General features: G+C 42.2%; 1 protein-coding gene across 2 annotated transcripts in view; it reads left to right on the forward strand.

Annotated features, from left to right (window-relative positions):
- The first annotated feature begins 5,229 nt into the window (after window positions 1-5,229).
- JMY (junction mediating and regulatory protein, p53 cofactor) overlaps window positions 5,230-16,228 on the forward strand; it is a 71,266-nt gene continuing 60,267 nt past the window's right edge. For both annotated transcript variants that reach the window (XM_059060655.2, XM_059060656.2), the window contains exon 1: window positions 5,230-6,833. In XM_059060655.2, coding sequence (XP_058916638.1) covers window positions 5,793-6,833 — 1,041 coding nt within the window. In that variant the 5' untranslated portion in view covers window positions 5,230-5,792. The remainder of the gene's footprint in view (window positions 6,834-16,228) is intronic.

The following is a 16,228-nucleotide window of genomic DNA, read 5'->3' on the forward strand; positions in this document are numbered from 1 at the left end:
TTGAAGATCTTCCTCAAGAGGGTCTGGAAATCTATTTCTGTTTTTAATTTCTAAAAAATTATTTGTGATGATCCACTCAAACTGAAACCAATTACTAGAATGTGAGCACCACATTGTACTCTGTGCACTCGATGTGTCATGAATCAATGAATGAATAGTACCAAGTTTTTGTAAAGCACAGATGGTGTTTGTGGCAGCCATGAGAACGTTCATCTCAGATCTCCAAGTGTAATCCTGACAGCCTGGGGTTGCTGCATTATGACTCCACCACATTTCCTCCAGGCTGCTCCCAGCCACTGACTGAGGAGATGGGGAGTATGGCAGGCCTGTTGCTGTGAGACACGAAACTCCTCTGACAGGTCACTTTGGCTTGAGGATTCCCCATTGACCTACAGAAAACACTCTAAACTCCATTGCACTCCAAGATGCTTTCTACTGAAATTTCCTTTCTTCCCCATTCCTTCACCACCACCAGTTCTCCCCTTTGCTCTGGCTCCCTCCCCATTTTTCCCTTAGAGGTGTTTCCCTTCAAATTCTCTTACACATCTAATCCCATCATTCTGTCTGCTTATTGGAGGATCTTAATACTGTGGTTAAGGGTATGGGTTTCAAAGGATTCCCTAGATGGGACATTGAGAACACAAGAGAAACAATTCAGTAGGTGCTCAAAGATTTAGGATATAAAGATATAGGATTAGGATTTAGCTCAAGGATGTGAGTGATGACAACTTAAATCTGGTTCTGAAGGGATTGATAATATACATTATTATGTAAATATACACAATGGAATTCTTTTTTTTCTGGTTTTCACTTTTTATTGTACTTACATTTAAATTACCATTAAATACTAAGCATAAGTATATGCTCATCTTATGTCCAGATTTTTGAAATTACAGATAAATGGATGGATGTCTTAAAGGATATTAGACATTGTAGAGTATATTAAACAATTGCAGAATAAGGGAGTCTCTATACTCTGACACATTTGGTGGTGCAATTCCATAGGGGCAGGAAGATAAATATGAGACTTCAGGCTGCAATTGGAGGAAAGATCTGTTCAGGACTGAGTGAGGAGCTTCTTGCACAATGGAATTCTTTTTTTTTTTTTTTTTTTTTGCGGTATGCGGGCCTCTCACTGTTGTGGCCTCTCCCGTTGCGGAGCACAGGCTCCGGACGCACAGGCCCAGCGACCATGGCTCACGGGCTCAGCCGCTCCGCGGCATGTGGGATCTTCCCGGACCAGGGCACGAACCCGTGTCCCCTGCATCGGCAGGCGGACTCTCAACCACTGCGCCACCAGGGAAGCCCATGGAATTCTTTTAAAAACAGTATCAAAGATGTATACTTATTAAAATTTTCAGGAGACATTATTACGTGAAAAAGATAGTTTACAAAGTAGTATTTATAGTGGGATCTCGCTTTTGTAAATAAGTATAGAAAAAAAGTATAAAAATATCCATACCAGGTTTTAAAAGTGGTATCTCTAAGTAGTATTTAAAGTTTCTTGTTTTGGTTTATCTGCAGTTTTAAATTTGTCTACAATGAACATGGGCTGCTTTTGTAATAATACCTAAGAAAGTTTTTTTAAGCTTGAAAGAAATATTGAAGTCCTTAATGAAGCATGCTACTCTTAGGTACTGTCAAACATTGAAAGCAGATTTGTATCAGATGTAAATTTTGTTCACCTTCTCAGCTCCCCTCAGTTGCTTTTCTTTCTTTTTGCCACTGAGAGGCCCTGGCAAAAGGTGAGAGTCTTTTTTCTAAAATTTTCACTGGGGGTGAGTTGGGACAACGTACCAGTGGACATGTGCCAGTGGCTGGTGCGTAGATTTAGGCGTTTGAAAGGTAAGGGTAATGATAATATATAAGGATAATGGAAGTGGGGGGTTGTTATGAGATTGGGCTGTCATCCTAAGACTGATAATGCAAAAGCTGTGGGTAACTAACTGATGACTGAGTCCCAGTGCAAAGAACTCTGCAATACATAATGATTTCCCCAGTGCTTCCCCAAAGGGATCTAGGCTGTGTACTTGAGTGACTGTTCACTGGGGAAAGGGAAATTCTCAGACATTTCAAGGACTACTTAGGACAGGGTCTAAGTTGACAACCAGAGACTTCATTGTGGGCTCTGTGCACCAGTTAATAAATGGAGTCTTGACCAAAGTCTGGGTCCACCAGGTCTGTGAAGTCACCTGGTACTCATTTCCCTGGTCCCCAAATATATATTGGGATTGACATATGTGGCAGTTGGAGTAACCCATACATTGAGTCTGTTAATGAGAGCTATCATAGCAGGGAAGTTCAAGTGGAAGCATCTGAAACTGCCTACCTCCCGCCAAGATAGTGAATCAAAAGCACTATAACCCTGGAGAGGGATAGCAGAGATTAATGCCACTCTTAAAGATGTAGGCATGGTTGTCCCTACAATAGCTCTGTTTAATATGCTGGTCTGGTCCTTGCAGAATCCAGATGGATTCTAAAGACTATCGCTAGCTCAACTAAGAAATAGTCCTGATCACAGCTGCCCAGCCAGATGTAGTTTCTTAGCTATAGCAGATAATATGGTCTCTGGTACTCAATATGCAGCCATTGATTTGGCAAATGGGTACTTTTCTATCCCAGTCAGGAAAGAAGATTAGAAACACTTTGCTCCAGGGCCATGTTAACTCTCCCACCATCTGCCATAATTTAGCCTGAAGACATCTGGACCACCTGGACATATCACAGAATATCATATTGATACATTACACTGATGACATCATGGTGATCTGGCAGGATGAGTAAGAGGGTGCTGGCATGCTGGAGACATATGCAGTCCAGAGGGAGGGACACAAACTCTACAAAAATTCAGGCACTTGCCAACGCTGTAGTTTCTGCACATCCTATGGTCAGGTGTATGTCAGGACATTCCCTTCAAAGTAAAGGTCAGATTGGTGCATGATGCAGCCACTACCACAATGAAGGAAGCACAATGACTGTTAAGCCTGCTTGGGCTTTGGATGCAACACATTCCACACCTAGGAAAACTGCTCCAGCTCATATATCAGGCAATGTGGAAGGTGCCAGCTTTAAGTAGGGTTCAACGTAGGGAATGGCTCTGCAGCAGGTCCTCACTGCACAACAAGCAACCCTGCCGCTTAGAAAAAAAATCCCAGCACACCCTATGGTATTCGAGATGCCAGTAGTAGTAAAAGATATGGTGTGAAGTTTTCAGCAAGTCCCAGTGGGAGAATCACAACCCAGGCTCCTGGGGTTATGGAACAAGGTCAAAATGTAGATTTCTGTAGCTTTACTTATTCGCAGGGAGTACTTATACACTCAGAGATCTTGCTTGACAATCAGATATAGCCCTAAATAAAGAATTGTAAAGTACTACAATCACCTGCCATGGGAATTTCAGTTTTTTTTTTTTTTTTATTTCTAGGATAACAGTTACTAAGATAAATGAGAATAGAGGAGACCAGAAACATTGAAACAACTTTTTTGACAAAACACAGTTGCCAGAGTATTGGGGGAAAATACTTAACACCTCTGTGACCACATACAATTTTTCTCTAGCACTATTGTGATAAGACATAATGTTGTGGATAAATATTGCAATTTTAATATACATGTAAATAAAAATATTTCCCATAAACATATTCTTTTGGCATGCATTCTTAGTATTTATACTTATCTATAATGTATTATAAGAAGAGAGCTATAATTATCTCATCACTTTCTTGTGGCCTCTCCCGTTGTGGAGCACAGGCTCCGGACTCGCAGGCTCAGCGGCCATGGCTCACGGGCCTAGCCGCTCATTTGGGATCTTCCCGGACCGGGGCACGAACCCGCGACCCCTGCATCGGCAGGCAGATTCTCAACCACTGCGCCACCAGGGAAGCCCCTCTCATCACTTTTTATCAGAAAAACTGTTAGTAGTAACTTTTCCACAGAAAAGAGGAAATTTTTCTATAATGTGCTATTGTTTGCTTAGCTGGTGATACAGATTTGCAATGGCTTTTCTTTCTTCCTGCCTTTCAAAAGGTGTTATTTCTGATTTGCATTTGAGAGTTGCCACAAGTTGTTACAAGCTTTGAAAATTTATGATTCACATAAATAACTGTAAAAAGGTTTAAAAACCAGTCCTTTTCCCTTTTTGCTCATCCTGCCCTGCCCAAAGTGCCCTCATTTTTTTTTTTTTTTTTTTTTTTTTTTTTTGGTCAGAGCAGATCTACAGGTCTAAAATGTCCAGCTGAGTGACAGGACTAAAGCTTTTAGCTGTTTATTCAGATGTCAGGACACTACTTAAGTAAGTATGGCTAACAATGCCAGGTTAATCCAAACGGTCTCGCATATATTTTAGAAATATGGATAAAAGTAACATTTCCCATTGTACTTTACTGTGAATGCAGAATACCTACCTGCAAGATGAATCGGATAATAGCAGGAAAAAAGAATGCCAATAATATAAACTATATTATAAGATCCACTAGGCAATTTTAAGAATATGTTTCATCATAGTTCAGTATGAACAGAATTCTTCAGATTTACATGATTTTTTTTTTGTATGTGCATTCTGGTAACTCATAATTGAATACTATTTCAAAAGGCTCAAGTCAGTGATCTCACAACGAGGTTCACAGAACAGCACACAATGCTGAATCCTGAAGCAATAAAACACTGATGAACCGAGATGTAAACATTCATACCATTGAGACATGAGTGAATTTTCATTTAATTTTATTTTGTTTTGGAGTTCTGCTGGGTTGTCTTCAGACACCTTCCTTTCAAAGCTTAAACTGTATCGCAAGGGTGCTAGGAGAGAACCCAATAGTCTAGGGTATCCCAATAAAGTTTAGCACATAGTTCACATAACGTTATGGACTACTACTTCTTTCTGAATATAGGAGTTACCCCTCCGGGCGAATGGAGGAAAATTTACACCTGAGGGTCCCTTTGAATGACTGGAGTTCAAAAATTCTTAGCTCCTCCACCTTCGTTCCTGTTTTCCTGGGTTCGGAGGCCACCTGTTCCGCAGGGTACACCTGCCTCTCTCTTCATGCGGGTCACTGGCTCCAGACCGCCAGAGAAGGAAGCTAAGCCGGAGGAACAGAAGACTCGGGCGCGCGGCCGCGAGCGGGCGGGGGCGGGAGACGCAGAGGGGCGGGGCCGACGCGCGCGGGCGGGGTGTGCGCGCCTCCGCCGCCGCGTCACCAGCGTGCGGCACGTGCCCGTGTTTACGTCCCTCGTGGAGCCGCGACGTCAGCAGCCGAATGGCAACATTGTGGCGATGCTGAGGCGCAGAGTTTAGGAGACGCGTCCCTCCGTCACGCCGGCTCCAGTGGGTCGGGAAGAAGAGGAGGAGGGGCGGGGAGATCGGCCCGGGCGAGCGGCGGAGGCTCACAAGCCCCCGGTCCCGACCACCTACCCGCCTGCCCGGCGCCAGGCAACCCGCGCCTCACCTCCGGAGCGCCTCAGACGCAGCACCGCGGCCTCGCTCGGGGGGCGGCCCGGGCGGGCGCGAGGCGCTGCCGCAGCGCAGGGCTTGTAAACAGATCCGGCCGCACGTGACCATGTGAACTACCTGCTCCTGCGACGCGTATTGTCTTTCCCGGGAGCCACACCACAAAGGAGCGCGGCGGGTGTGCGGGCGAAGAGACGGGCGAGCGAGCGGGGAGAGCCGGCCGGCGCGCTAAGATGGCTGAAGGCTCCCGGCGAGGGTGAGCTGGGGGCGCGGTGCAGTCAGCCGGTGAGTCCTTGGGCGGGCAGGGCCGGTGGCGCCTTCCCCGCGGCCTGGCGCCGGAGCCACCATGTCGTTCGCACTCGAGGAGACGCTCGAGTCGGACTGGGTGGCCGTGCGGCCCCATGTGTTCGACGAGCGCGAGAAGCACAAGTTCGTCTTCATCGTAGCCTGGAACGAGATTGAGGGCAAGTTTGCCATAACCTGCCACAACCGGACGGCCCAGAGGCAGAGGAGCGGCACCCGGGAGCAGGCGGGGGCGCGAGGGGGCGCTGAGCCTGGCGCACCCGCGTCCGACGGGACCCGGGGGCCGGGGAGCCCGGCGGGCAAGGGTCGCCCCGAGGCCACTGCCTCCGCGTCTCTGGGCAGGAGCCCCGGGTCCCGGAGGCGCCTGGCCTGGGCGGAGGGAGGCTCTCCGCGGAGTGCGTGCAGCCTTCGGGGGAACCCACAGCTGCGGAGTTCGGCCGGCAAAGGGGCGGAGAGCCCTCTCCGGAGCCCAGTGCGGGCCAACTCCAGCCCGGTCCGGAGGACATCTGGAGGCAGGGATGTGGTGGGGGCCGCCGCTGCTGCAGCCCCGCCGGCGCCAAAGGAGGCGCCGGTGTCGTCGGTGCGGGTAGTGAGCGCCTGCGGGACGGTCACCGAGGAGATCGAGGTGCTGGAAATAGTGAGGGAGGACGAGGCGGACCCGGCGGCGCTGGCGCTCTTGGACGCTGAGCAGCCGCAGCCCGCCGCCGAGCTGGAGTCCCCGGCCGAGGAGTGCAGCTGGGCCGGGCTCTTCTCCTTCCAGGATCTGCGCGCGGTGCACCAGCAGCTGTGCTCCGTGAACTCGCAGCTGGAGTCGTGCCTGCCTGTGTTCCCCGAGGAGCCCTCGGGCATGTGGACGGTGCTGTTCGGGGGCGCCCCGGAGATGACCGAGCAGGAGATCGACACGCTGTGTTACCAGCTACAGGTTTACCTGGGTCACGGCCTGGACACCTGTGGCTGGAAGATCCTCTCCCAGGTACTCTTCACCGAGACCGATGACCCGGAGGAGTATTACGAAAGCCTTAGCGAGCTGCGGCAGAAGGGCTACGAAGAAGTGCTTCAGCGGGCCAGAAAGCGCATCCAGGAGGTAAGAACGTAGTCTGGGCTCCACTCATCGCTTTTGGTTCCTCCTCACCGCCGGAGGCTGGAGCCTAGGTCTAGGCTGTGCGCACTTGGGGCGCTTGTGTTTCTAGCTAGACAAGGGAAAAGGAATGGTTCCTGACCTATCTCCCCCTTTATTCCTTTCAGTAGTGGGGAAAACCGTGGCTTTCCTGAATTTGCCGTCTGAAGGAACTTTGATAAGTCTTTAGATTTCCGCCTCCCACTTATCACATAGGTTCTATAAAGTGTTTTTGCTACTAAGTACTGGTAATAAGATTAAAGCCATTTAGCAGAAAGCTGTCCCATAAGTATAAGCTAAATGAGCGTTTCTCTTTGTCCCTGAAGTTGTTTCCAGCAATAATTAACCAGATTATTAACCTTACTTTCCTGGCGTCATGTTCATTTATTCAAGATGGTTTGTCTTATGGAGCAAAAACGGTCAGTTTTTTGTCTCCATATGTGATTTGGTAACTTAGGCAAATTTAAAAATCATTTTCCTCCAGATGAGTGGCCTGTCCAAATGAAAAAGCCCCTACTGACAATTGGATGCAAATGGACTTTGAAAGGTTTTATACACTCTCTAGGATTATAGCAAGTCTTTAAAGAGGGCTCATGTTTCACTCTTGTTTTAGGGAGAAAAAAAGGCCCTGGGCAGGAATGTTTATTATGTTTTTGGACTTGAGAAGTAAAAGTAGTGCAAACACTTTTTCAAACGAATCTTTAAAATAACAGGAAACAATGGGAAAAGGTCTGAATGGTTATACACAGGGAGCTCTACGTTGTGGAAAAGATACGTATAATTTGAGATCATGTGTACTTATCAGCTTCTAACGAAAAAACTACTAAAGAAGTACTCTCGTTCTCAAAGCAGTTTATTATTTTTAGTATTAGTATCAATTGAGGTTGGAGTTGGGGTGGGGAAATGACCCCTTTTATCGTGTTTATATTGCTGACATTGTGTTGTCATCTGCCAGCCTTGCCTATGTTTATGTACTACTTGAATCCTATTAGTGCTAGGAAGCTGGAGCCTTCTGGTTTCTTCATAGAATATTATGAAGTCTTTGCTAGACTTAAGGATTTAGGAAATAATACTTTAGCACTTATCCCACAGTGCTCTCTTAAAACTTAGAATGAATCCAGGTTTTGACTTCTGTTTACTTTATGCTAAACATCACCCATCATAGTATGATCCTGTAGTTCCAGGAATCTGTTTTTATTTCGTTTTTTATCATCTTACTTCTGGAGTCTGTATTCTACCTTAAATCCTTTCTGGAAGGAAGTAACAAATCTTAAAATGGTCACATTCTCTTTAGAGTTTTAATAATGACCGGTATTTCTTTTAAACTGCAAGGACAAAGTTATTGCTTCTTTCGCTTATTCATTTTACAGGTATATATTATCCTTTTTTTTAAAACTTTCTATTTTTTAATCCCTGAATGATGTAGGTATGTCTGCTTTTTAACTTTACTGATACTCAGAAAAAATAATGCTTTCTGGTTATTTCATTCAAACTGGGTCAAAAACGAAGGGTGCTGAAAAATATAGTTTATTACAGTTTTCTAGAACTCATGTACTTATTTGAAAAAGAGTATTTTTCCTAATTAAGGTTATATTGACCATAATGTTTTCTTCTTTTCAACAGAGAAAATTTAAACTTTTAAAGAGTATTTTGTTTTGGGAAAAACTCTAAATGAAGTCTATTATAAATTCATTGAACATTAAATACATAAATTTTTGGTTCTTCGTTTAGTTGAACAGTATTTGAAAAATAGCTGTCAAGGACAACAAATAGGTCCAGTTATAATGCCCACCCTGATTTCTACTGGAAGGTTATTTTGGAAGAAATTAAGCTCAGTAGGGGGAAAGGATTGCATGATTAATTAGTGATGTCTGCCATGGGCGTGGCAGTGGGAGTGTATAGCATAACTGCCATATATTTTTTTTCTTCCCCATCTGCTTAAATTTTTTGCTGTCAATAGTTTGCAGTACCATTTTTTTAGGTAAAATCGTTGTATAGGTTGTGTCATTTTTGTTTTATGAATTCTATTGAGTTAGTAATTATGTCTAAATCTTTTTTTTTTAAATTCCCAGTTCCACAGTTCTTGTGGAATTGGCTATAGGTTTTTAAAAACTAGGTATATGTGGTAAATCAAACATATTCTTAGGTATGTGTTGCTGGAAAATTTGATCCTTTGGTCATGTTTTTCCTTTAATTTCTCTGAATCTGTTTTCCGGTTTTTTTTCTACAGTCTTCCTTTCCCTATCCATTTAAAGGTTTCAGTTTAGAGACCACACCTATTTGTGCAAAATGGTCAGTAAATTGTGGAAGGAGGGTTTTTTTTTTTTTTTAATAGAACAGACTGTACAATGAGACTATAAACTTCTCAAGGTCACCAGCCTTGACAGTATCATGGAATTCTCTTCTTTGCCACCCCTAGTTCAGGGCCACACATCTTGTGAGCACTCTTAATAATAGTGGACAAAGGACACCAGTATTTTTTTGTTGTTGTTTTTTAGTGTTGCAGGAATTTAAAAGATTTAGAAGTGTCATTTTTAATTTATTTAATTTACTTTATTTATTTGGCTGTGTTGGGTCTTCGTTTCTGTGCGAGGGCTTTCTCTAGTTGTGGTGAGCGGGGCCACTCTTCATCGCGGTGTGCAGGCCTCTCTTGTTGCAGAGCACAGCCTCCAGACGCGCAGGCTCAGTAGTTGTGGCTCACGGGCCTTGTTGCTCCATGGCATGTGGGATCTTTCCAGACCAGGGCTCGAACCCGAGTCCCATGCATTGACGGCAGACTCTCAACCACTGCGCCACCAGGGAAGCCCAGAAGTGTCATTTTAATGTAAAGTTGTGAGTAAATAAAAAATTTGAGCTGATAAATGTAAATTCCTCAAGGGACCATACTGTTTAAAAACTAGGAGAAGAAACTCTTAAAACTGTAAATACTGTACATAACTTCCTAAATAAGGAGTTGTTATCTGGGGTTGGTAAATTTCCTATAAATTGAGGGGAGCTATAGATGGACTTTAATGGAATACCTTAAGTAGAATGCGTAGGTGCCTGTATATGCATAGGCATAGTCACAGTTTTGGAGGGAAAGGCTTAAAGGTGTTCTTCAAAAAGAGCCTTAAAACCACAATTATAAATTATCTGCTTTGTAAGCTTAGGACATAACCTCTATTGGAATTTAATTTTTGGAATTTATTTGTGATTTAATATGGGGTTATAAGAGGTAGTCCTATATCTGTCTTGTGGAGTACTGAAGAATTAAACCTTAAGTTTTCTGCCAGAAGTTTTTGTTAATGGTTTACAAATTTGGTCAATTGACTAGTTTGTGAGGTGGTACAATTTATACAATACTAATGAAATTATTTTTATGTGACATAAGAATTGTAGATTGTATACTACTTAGGGCTTTAATCTTGAGTACAAATGAAATGTGAAATTTATTACATGGTAGGCTTGTCTTGGACTTTTACAAGGATTTACTGTAAGTAGTGCTATTTATATAGCAAGCGCTAAATCCCTGAATGAATCAAGTGCCACCAGGACCTATTGGAATGGTTTCAACAGTAGCCTTGGTTGTTGGTTAAAGCTAAGTATCATATTACAAGCCATACTGTGGTTTACCTTTGATGACTTGGATTTTGTAAATAATGGTTTCAGTATAAGGACAACTATTGAAATGATTGTGGCCTTTAGATAGTAAACCTTAACTATGACGGTAGACTTGATTAAAATCTAAAAATCATTGTTCACTTTGGAATTTATGATGTTTATAAAACTGCTCAGTTCTAACTTTTCCAGTTGAAACCACTGAGAGAAGCATGTGTTTTCAAAAGTAGCCATTTAAGGCACACAGTAGACAGAGCGTACTCTGTTTGGAGTCAGAAAAACCTGGGCTTGAATTAGTACTCATCACTTCTGTGACCTGTTTAGTTATTTAACCTCTTTAAAACAGAGAAATGGGGAAAATGCTTAAAGGATTTCTGAAGACTTAAGACATGAAAAAGTACATAACACTGTGTTTGGCACTTATAAAGGAGGCTTCCAGAAAGTGTTGTTTCAAGGCAGTGTAAATATTGGCACTACTTAGGTATTGGGGCACTTCACATTACCTATCCCCTTTCATCCTCCACTCTATCTTTTGAGACAAGTGGCGTTTTATACATATTTTACTGAAGCAGAAGTTGAGATTTGGCCAATTTTAAACTGCTGAGAAGTGACTAAACTCAGAGATTCAAACTTGATTTGTCCTAATCCAGACATAGGCCTTTTCTACACATGCCTTGTTTCTCTGATGACATTAGAAAGGATATCAGTCTCCGCTCCTGAGAATGGGAGGGTGGCATCAGTAATTAAAAATCTAGTCAAGTCAATAATGAACATTTAAATTAAGATAACTTGTTTGTTTTACTTCAAATTAATCATGATAGGCATAGTGTAGGGCATAGTCCACACATTGTGTTTTAGAAGTAGGTTGCCTAGGGTGCAAGGATGGGTTTATGTTAGACAAGAGTGCCCAATCACTGTTTTCCTTTGTATTTTAAAATGACTATAAACAACTTGAGTTGTTTAAGAGAAGGGGCAAGGAGCTCTATGAAGATTGTTTACTTATCAACCCTCTTCCCAATTATGACTTTACTAATTTTCCTGGAAAACTAAGATTAGCTATAAAAGTCCAGAGCACTGCTGAAGCCCCAACTACAGACAGTCCCCAACTTAAGGTGGTTCAGCTTTAAGATGATGTGAAAGTGATATGCATCCAGTAGGAACCATATTTCAAATTTTGATCTTTTCCTGGGTACCTTACTCTTGTAATACTGGACAGCATGCTGCAGCTCCCAGTCAGCCACAGGATCACTAGGGTAAAGAACCGTTCTGTGCCCGTACAACCTTTCTGTTTTCACTTTCAGTACAGTATTCAATCAATTACATGAGATATTTAACACTTTATTATAAAATAAGCTTTTGTTAGATGATTTTTACCCAAGTGTAGGCTAATGTGAGTGTTCTGAGCACATTTAAGGTAGGCTAGGCTAAGCTATAATGTTCAGTGGGTTAGGTGTATTAAATGCAGTTCTGACTTACAATACTTTCAACTTATGATGGGTTTATCGGGCACCCCACTGGGACTTACACCCCAGTGTAAGTCAAGGAAGATCTGTGTATACATTAGAGAAATGACAGTCTTTTAGGAGTCCTAGGATGCTGGTCTTTGGGCCAGTGAGCCACAACCCATGATTAGGTATAAATAGTAGAAGCAGTCTCGGGAAGGACATGATGTACTAGTTGCAGAGGAGAGAGCTATTCTGCCTGGATATTTCCATAAACATGGTGCAAACTGCTCTTTTACTGTAAAACAGTTAAGGAATGATGAAGCTAAATGAATTTTGTGGGATTCTTGAAAGTTGTGATGAAAGACAACAGTTGTGATGAAAGACAACGTTATTTTAACAGCTGGAAACTGTTAAAATAATGACTTAGATATTTATCTCTTTTTTCAATCCTAAGTCCCAATAAACTTTTGGCCATTTGTCATATTACTGAAAAAAAAAGGTAGGTGTAGAAAAAATGTTGAATATATGTTTCTCAGTTAGTGTTTCTGTAAAACAGAAACATGGAGGCTGGTGGCAGGATGGCAGCTTTCCTGATAAATAATTTATGTGGTGGTTTCTCTGCTTACCAACATCACATGATTCCTGGTCCACAGATATTTCACAGACGTGTTTTCTCCTTGCTAAAATAAGACCAACTTGGACAAATACTTTCGGAATGTGAGTACTATCGTGTGTGTGTATGTGTGTGTGTGTGTGTGTGTGTGTGTGTAAGGGAGAAGGTGAGTGGGAGGTTTAGTTTGTCAAACATAACAGTTGTTGTGGTTGAATTAGCAATCTTCATTCCCAAAATCTTAACATGTAACTAGTCTCACTGTTCTCCATTGCTGCTTTATTTGGCCTTTTATTGAGTGTAGAATATTGTTGGAAGTGGTACTTGAAAGCACAGGGTGGCTTTCCGTTGATGGTTAGTTGTATGTGTGCTTATGTTTTTGTAATGGGAAATTTCCCTGTGGCTCTTTCTACTACTCATTAATAGGCCAGGATCTGCTCCCTCTGAATCTACCCAGTTTCCTTAGTTGTCATAGGAGAAAAATTAAGTTGTATGGGTAAGAGACATAGGCAGTGAAGACTGAACAATGGTTCTTGGTGCTATTTGTTTTTTGATAGAGGTGGTGAAGTTCATTTGGCTTTTCAAGCTTCTTGTAGGGGACTGTTAATATCAAGTAGCCTTAACACAGAGTATCTAAGTTACTAAAACTGCGTAGGAGCAGAGAAGGATTCATTCAGCAAAAAGCTAGAAATTTTTGAGTTTTCTTAAGTGTGGGGAATTGCCCTTATGCTTGTCCCTGAATTTTAAATTTTATATAGTTATAATGCATATAATAGACTTTTCAGACTATAGTGAAGGTTTTGTATAATAGGCTATGAAATAAAAATAGGCCTTGTGAGCTGGACATTTTATAGAGAGTGGTCTTAAGGATAAATGAAGTTCATTTAATGATTTGGGGCTTTATTGTAACTTGTAAGGTTACAGTGAGGGTGATGGCTTGGGGCTTAGTTTATTCAACAAATATTAGTGCGATGAAGTAATATAGGCACAGGGAGAATACAGTGATAAACAAGAATGGTCATTTTCTTAAGGAAAAAAATTTTAATTAAAATTGGTTACCAAGTCATCCTGCTGCTAACAATTAGTTGAGGTAGGGTACTTTTTAAGAAATGTCTCACTACACTATCTTAATTAGTGCTTAGTGGAAAGAAAATTTATTGAACATGGCTTAGGAAAATCTGTGTTTTTGTCCTAATTGTGATGCTAGTTGCTTGACCTTATGCTGTCACTTACCCTCTGTGGGCGTTAATTTCATGTTTGCAGAATGAAATTACAGTCTTCTTTTCCATAAGGATCCAGGACAGTTTACAAGCACAGTGTGGCAACTTTTGGGACCTGAGCCACTTGTTTTATGTGCTTGTATCCAGGTTTGGGTCCCTCTGCAGTAAGGTGACTGTCTAAGACACAGCACTTCTAATGTTGCTGGAGTTTCTTCAGGCTTTGAAAAAGCTCTGATTCGTTTTTGAGTACACGGCACTGAAGCAGGCAGGAGTGGTGTTTCTGCCTGTTTTTTGGATTCGTTTTCTAGTCCTCACTTTGTTCATTACCATTACTTGAGGGGGGTTTTTTGTGTGTGTGCTTTTCCCTATGGACTTTACTGTTAAAACTGCTTTCCAGGCTTCCCTGGTGGCGCAGTGGTTGAAAATCTGCCTGCCGATGCAGGGGACATGGGTTCGTGCCCCGGTCCGGGAAGATCCCACATGCCGTGGAACGGCTGGTCCCGTGAGCCATGGCCACTGAGCCTGTGCGTCCGGAGCCTGTGTGCTCTGCAACGGGAGAGGCCACAACAGTGAGAGGCCCGCGTACCACAAACAAACAAACAACTGGTTTCCCATCACTTTTTGATAACTTGCTAAAATTACACTTACAAAACCAATGTTTACTTACTAAAATTATTTCTGAAAGCCATTCTTCCTCTTCACCTTGCTATCTGAGTCTGTCCCCTCTTTACTGGCTCTTAACAGGGTAATAACTGGGGCAACCAATATGTAGAGACGTATGTGAGGCTCTAGTTTTTTTTGTTTTTTTAAAATTGATTAATTAGTTAATTTATTTGTTTGGCTGCGTTGTTGGGTTTTCATTGCTGTGCACGGGCTTTCTCTAGTTGCAGCGAGCTGGGGCTACTCTTCGTTGCGCTCTAAGGGCTTCTCATTCTGGTGGCTTCTGGTTGTGGAGCACGGGCTCTAGGCGGGTGGGCTTCAGTAGTTGCAGCATGTGTGCTCAGTAGTTGAGCACGCAGGGTCAATAGTTGTGGCGCACGGTCTTTGTTCCTCCGCGGCATGTGGGAACTTCCTGGACCAGAGCTCGAACCCGTGTCCCCTGCATTGGCAGGCAGATTCTCAACCACTGTGCGACCAGGAAAGTCCTGATGCTCTTGTTTTTAATGATCATAATAACTAATTTTTATTGAATGCTTCCTGTGGGTCAAGCACTGTGCAAAGGTATTTAAATATTGATACATTAAGTTAGCATGTTGATAGGAGTTAAGAGGTAGGGTTCAAGAGAGTTTGAGTCCTGGCTCCTCCACTTAATAGCTTTATGTATTTGGGCCCACCTAATTCTCTCAGTGCCTTAGCTTCCTCATCTGTAAAGTGAGGAGAATAATACTGCTGCCTCATAGAGTGATTTAAAAGTAGCTTTTATGTAAGGTACTTAGAACAGTGCCATTTACTCAATAAACACTTGATAAATGTTAACTCTTATTAATATTAATCTTCATATCAACCTAAGAGGTAGGGATTTTACAATAGAGGAAACAGGTTAAAAGAGATTAGATAAACTTGCCTAAGATAACATATCTGTGTAAGAGAACCAGATTCAAATCCATGCCTGATTCCAACTGGTTTTCTTAACCACTAGACTGTCTTCACCTCTGTAGAAAGGGAGTAAGGCTAACTGATAAACTTAGCCTTTGTCAAATTGAAATACGTGGTTAATGTTTTCATCATTGGACAGAAACATTAACAGTGTCTGGCTGATGACTTTTTTTGGGGGACTTTGTCAAATTGAAATACATGGTTAATGTCTCATCATTGGACAGAAACATTAACAGTGTTTGGCTGATGACTGTTTTTGGAAAACCTTGATTATGTACATGTACTGTAATCAACAATATTGTCTGTCATTGGAGAACATTGTAATCCCAGAGGAGGTGAATTTAAATTTGTGCATGTATGATCCATAAAACTCTAATGTGAGACAGAATGCATATGTCTTTCTTATACAGACTCATAAAAATAATTTTCCTATAACCACAGGAAGAATAAATGTTACACTGATGTTTAAATATCTGTTGTAAGTTCTGTTCTATATTAAGCTAGCTAAGGGTGAGTTGGTTTAGATGGTGTGATAATAGCTTACTTTCAAGAAAATTTATTTTATCCTCTAAACATTTCCTGATACTTTTCGTCCCACAGTAGAAATAGGGAATTTGGTGTATTCTAAGGTAAGACCTGAAATCTACCTCATTTCTCATGCTATTTATTCCCATTTCAAACAATTGGTACATAACTTTGAATAGTTAATATTGTACTCCCCTTGCCCTCATAACTATACTAAATAATTATCTCATTTTTCTGGCTAGGCAGAGGAGGAAGGCAGTTAAGGGTGTTAACTCTCTTGATTTATTTTCAGTTGGAAATCCTGCCTCCTTTTTTTCCACTTTTCTATTAGGTGATGTGAATTTGGGTATTGGGATTGCCAAATTAAAA

This window comes from Kogia breviceps, chromosome 4 (assembly GCF_026419965.1).
Source record: "Kogia breviceps isolate mKogBre1 chromosome 4, mKogBre1 haplotype 1, whole genome shotgun sequence".
In the NCBI taxonomy this organism is placed as follows: Eukaryota; Metazoa; Chordata; class Mammalia; order Artiodactyla; family Physeteridae; genus Kogia; species Kogia breviceps.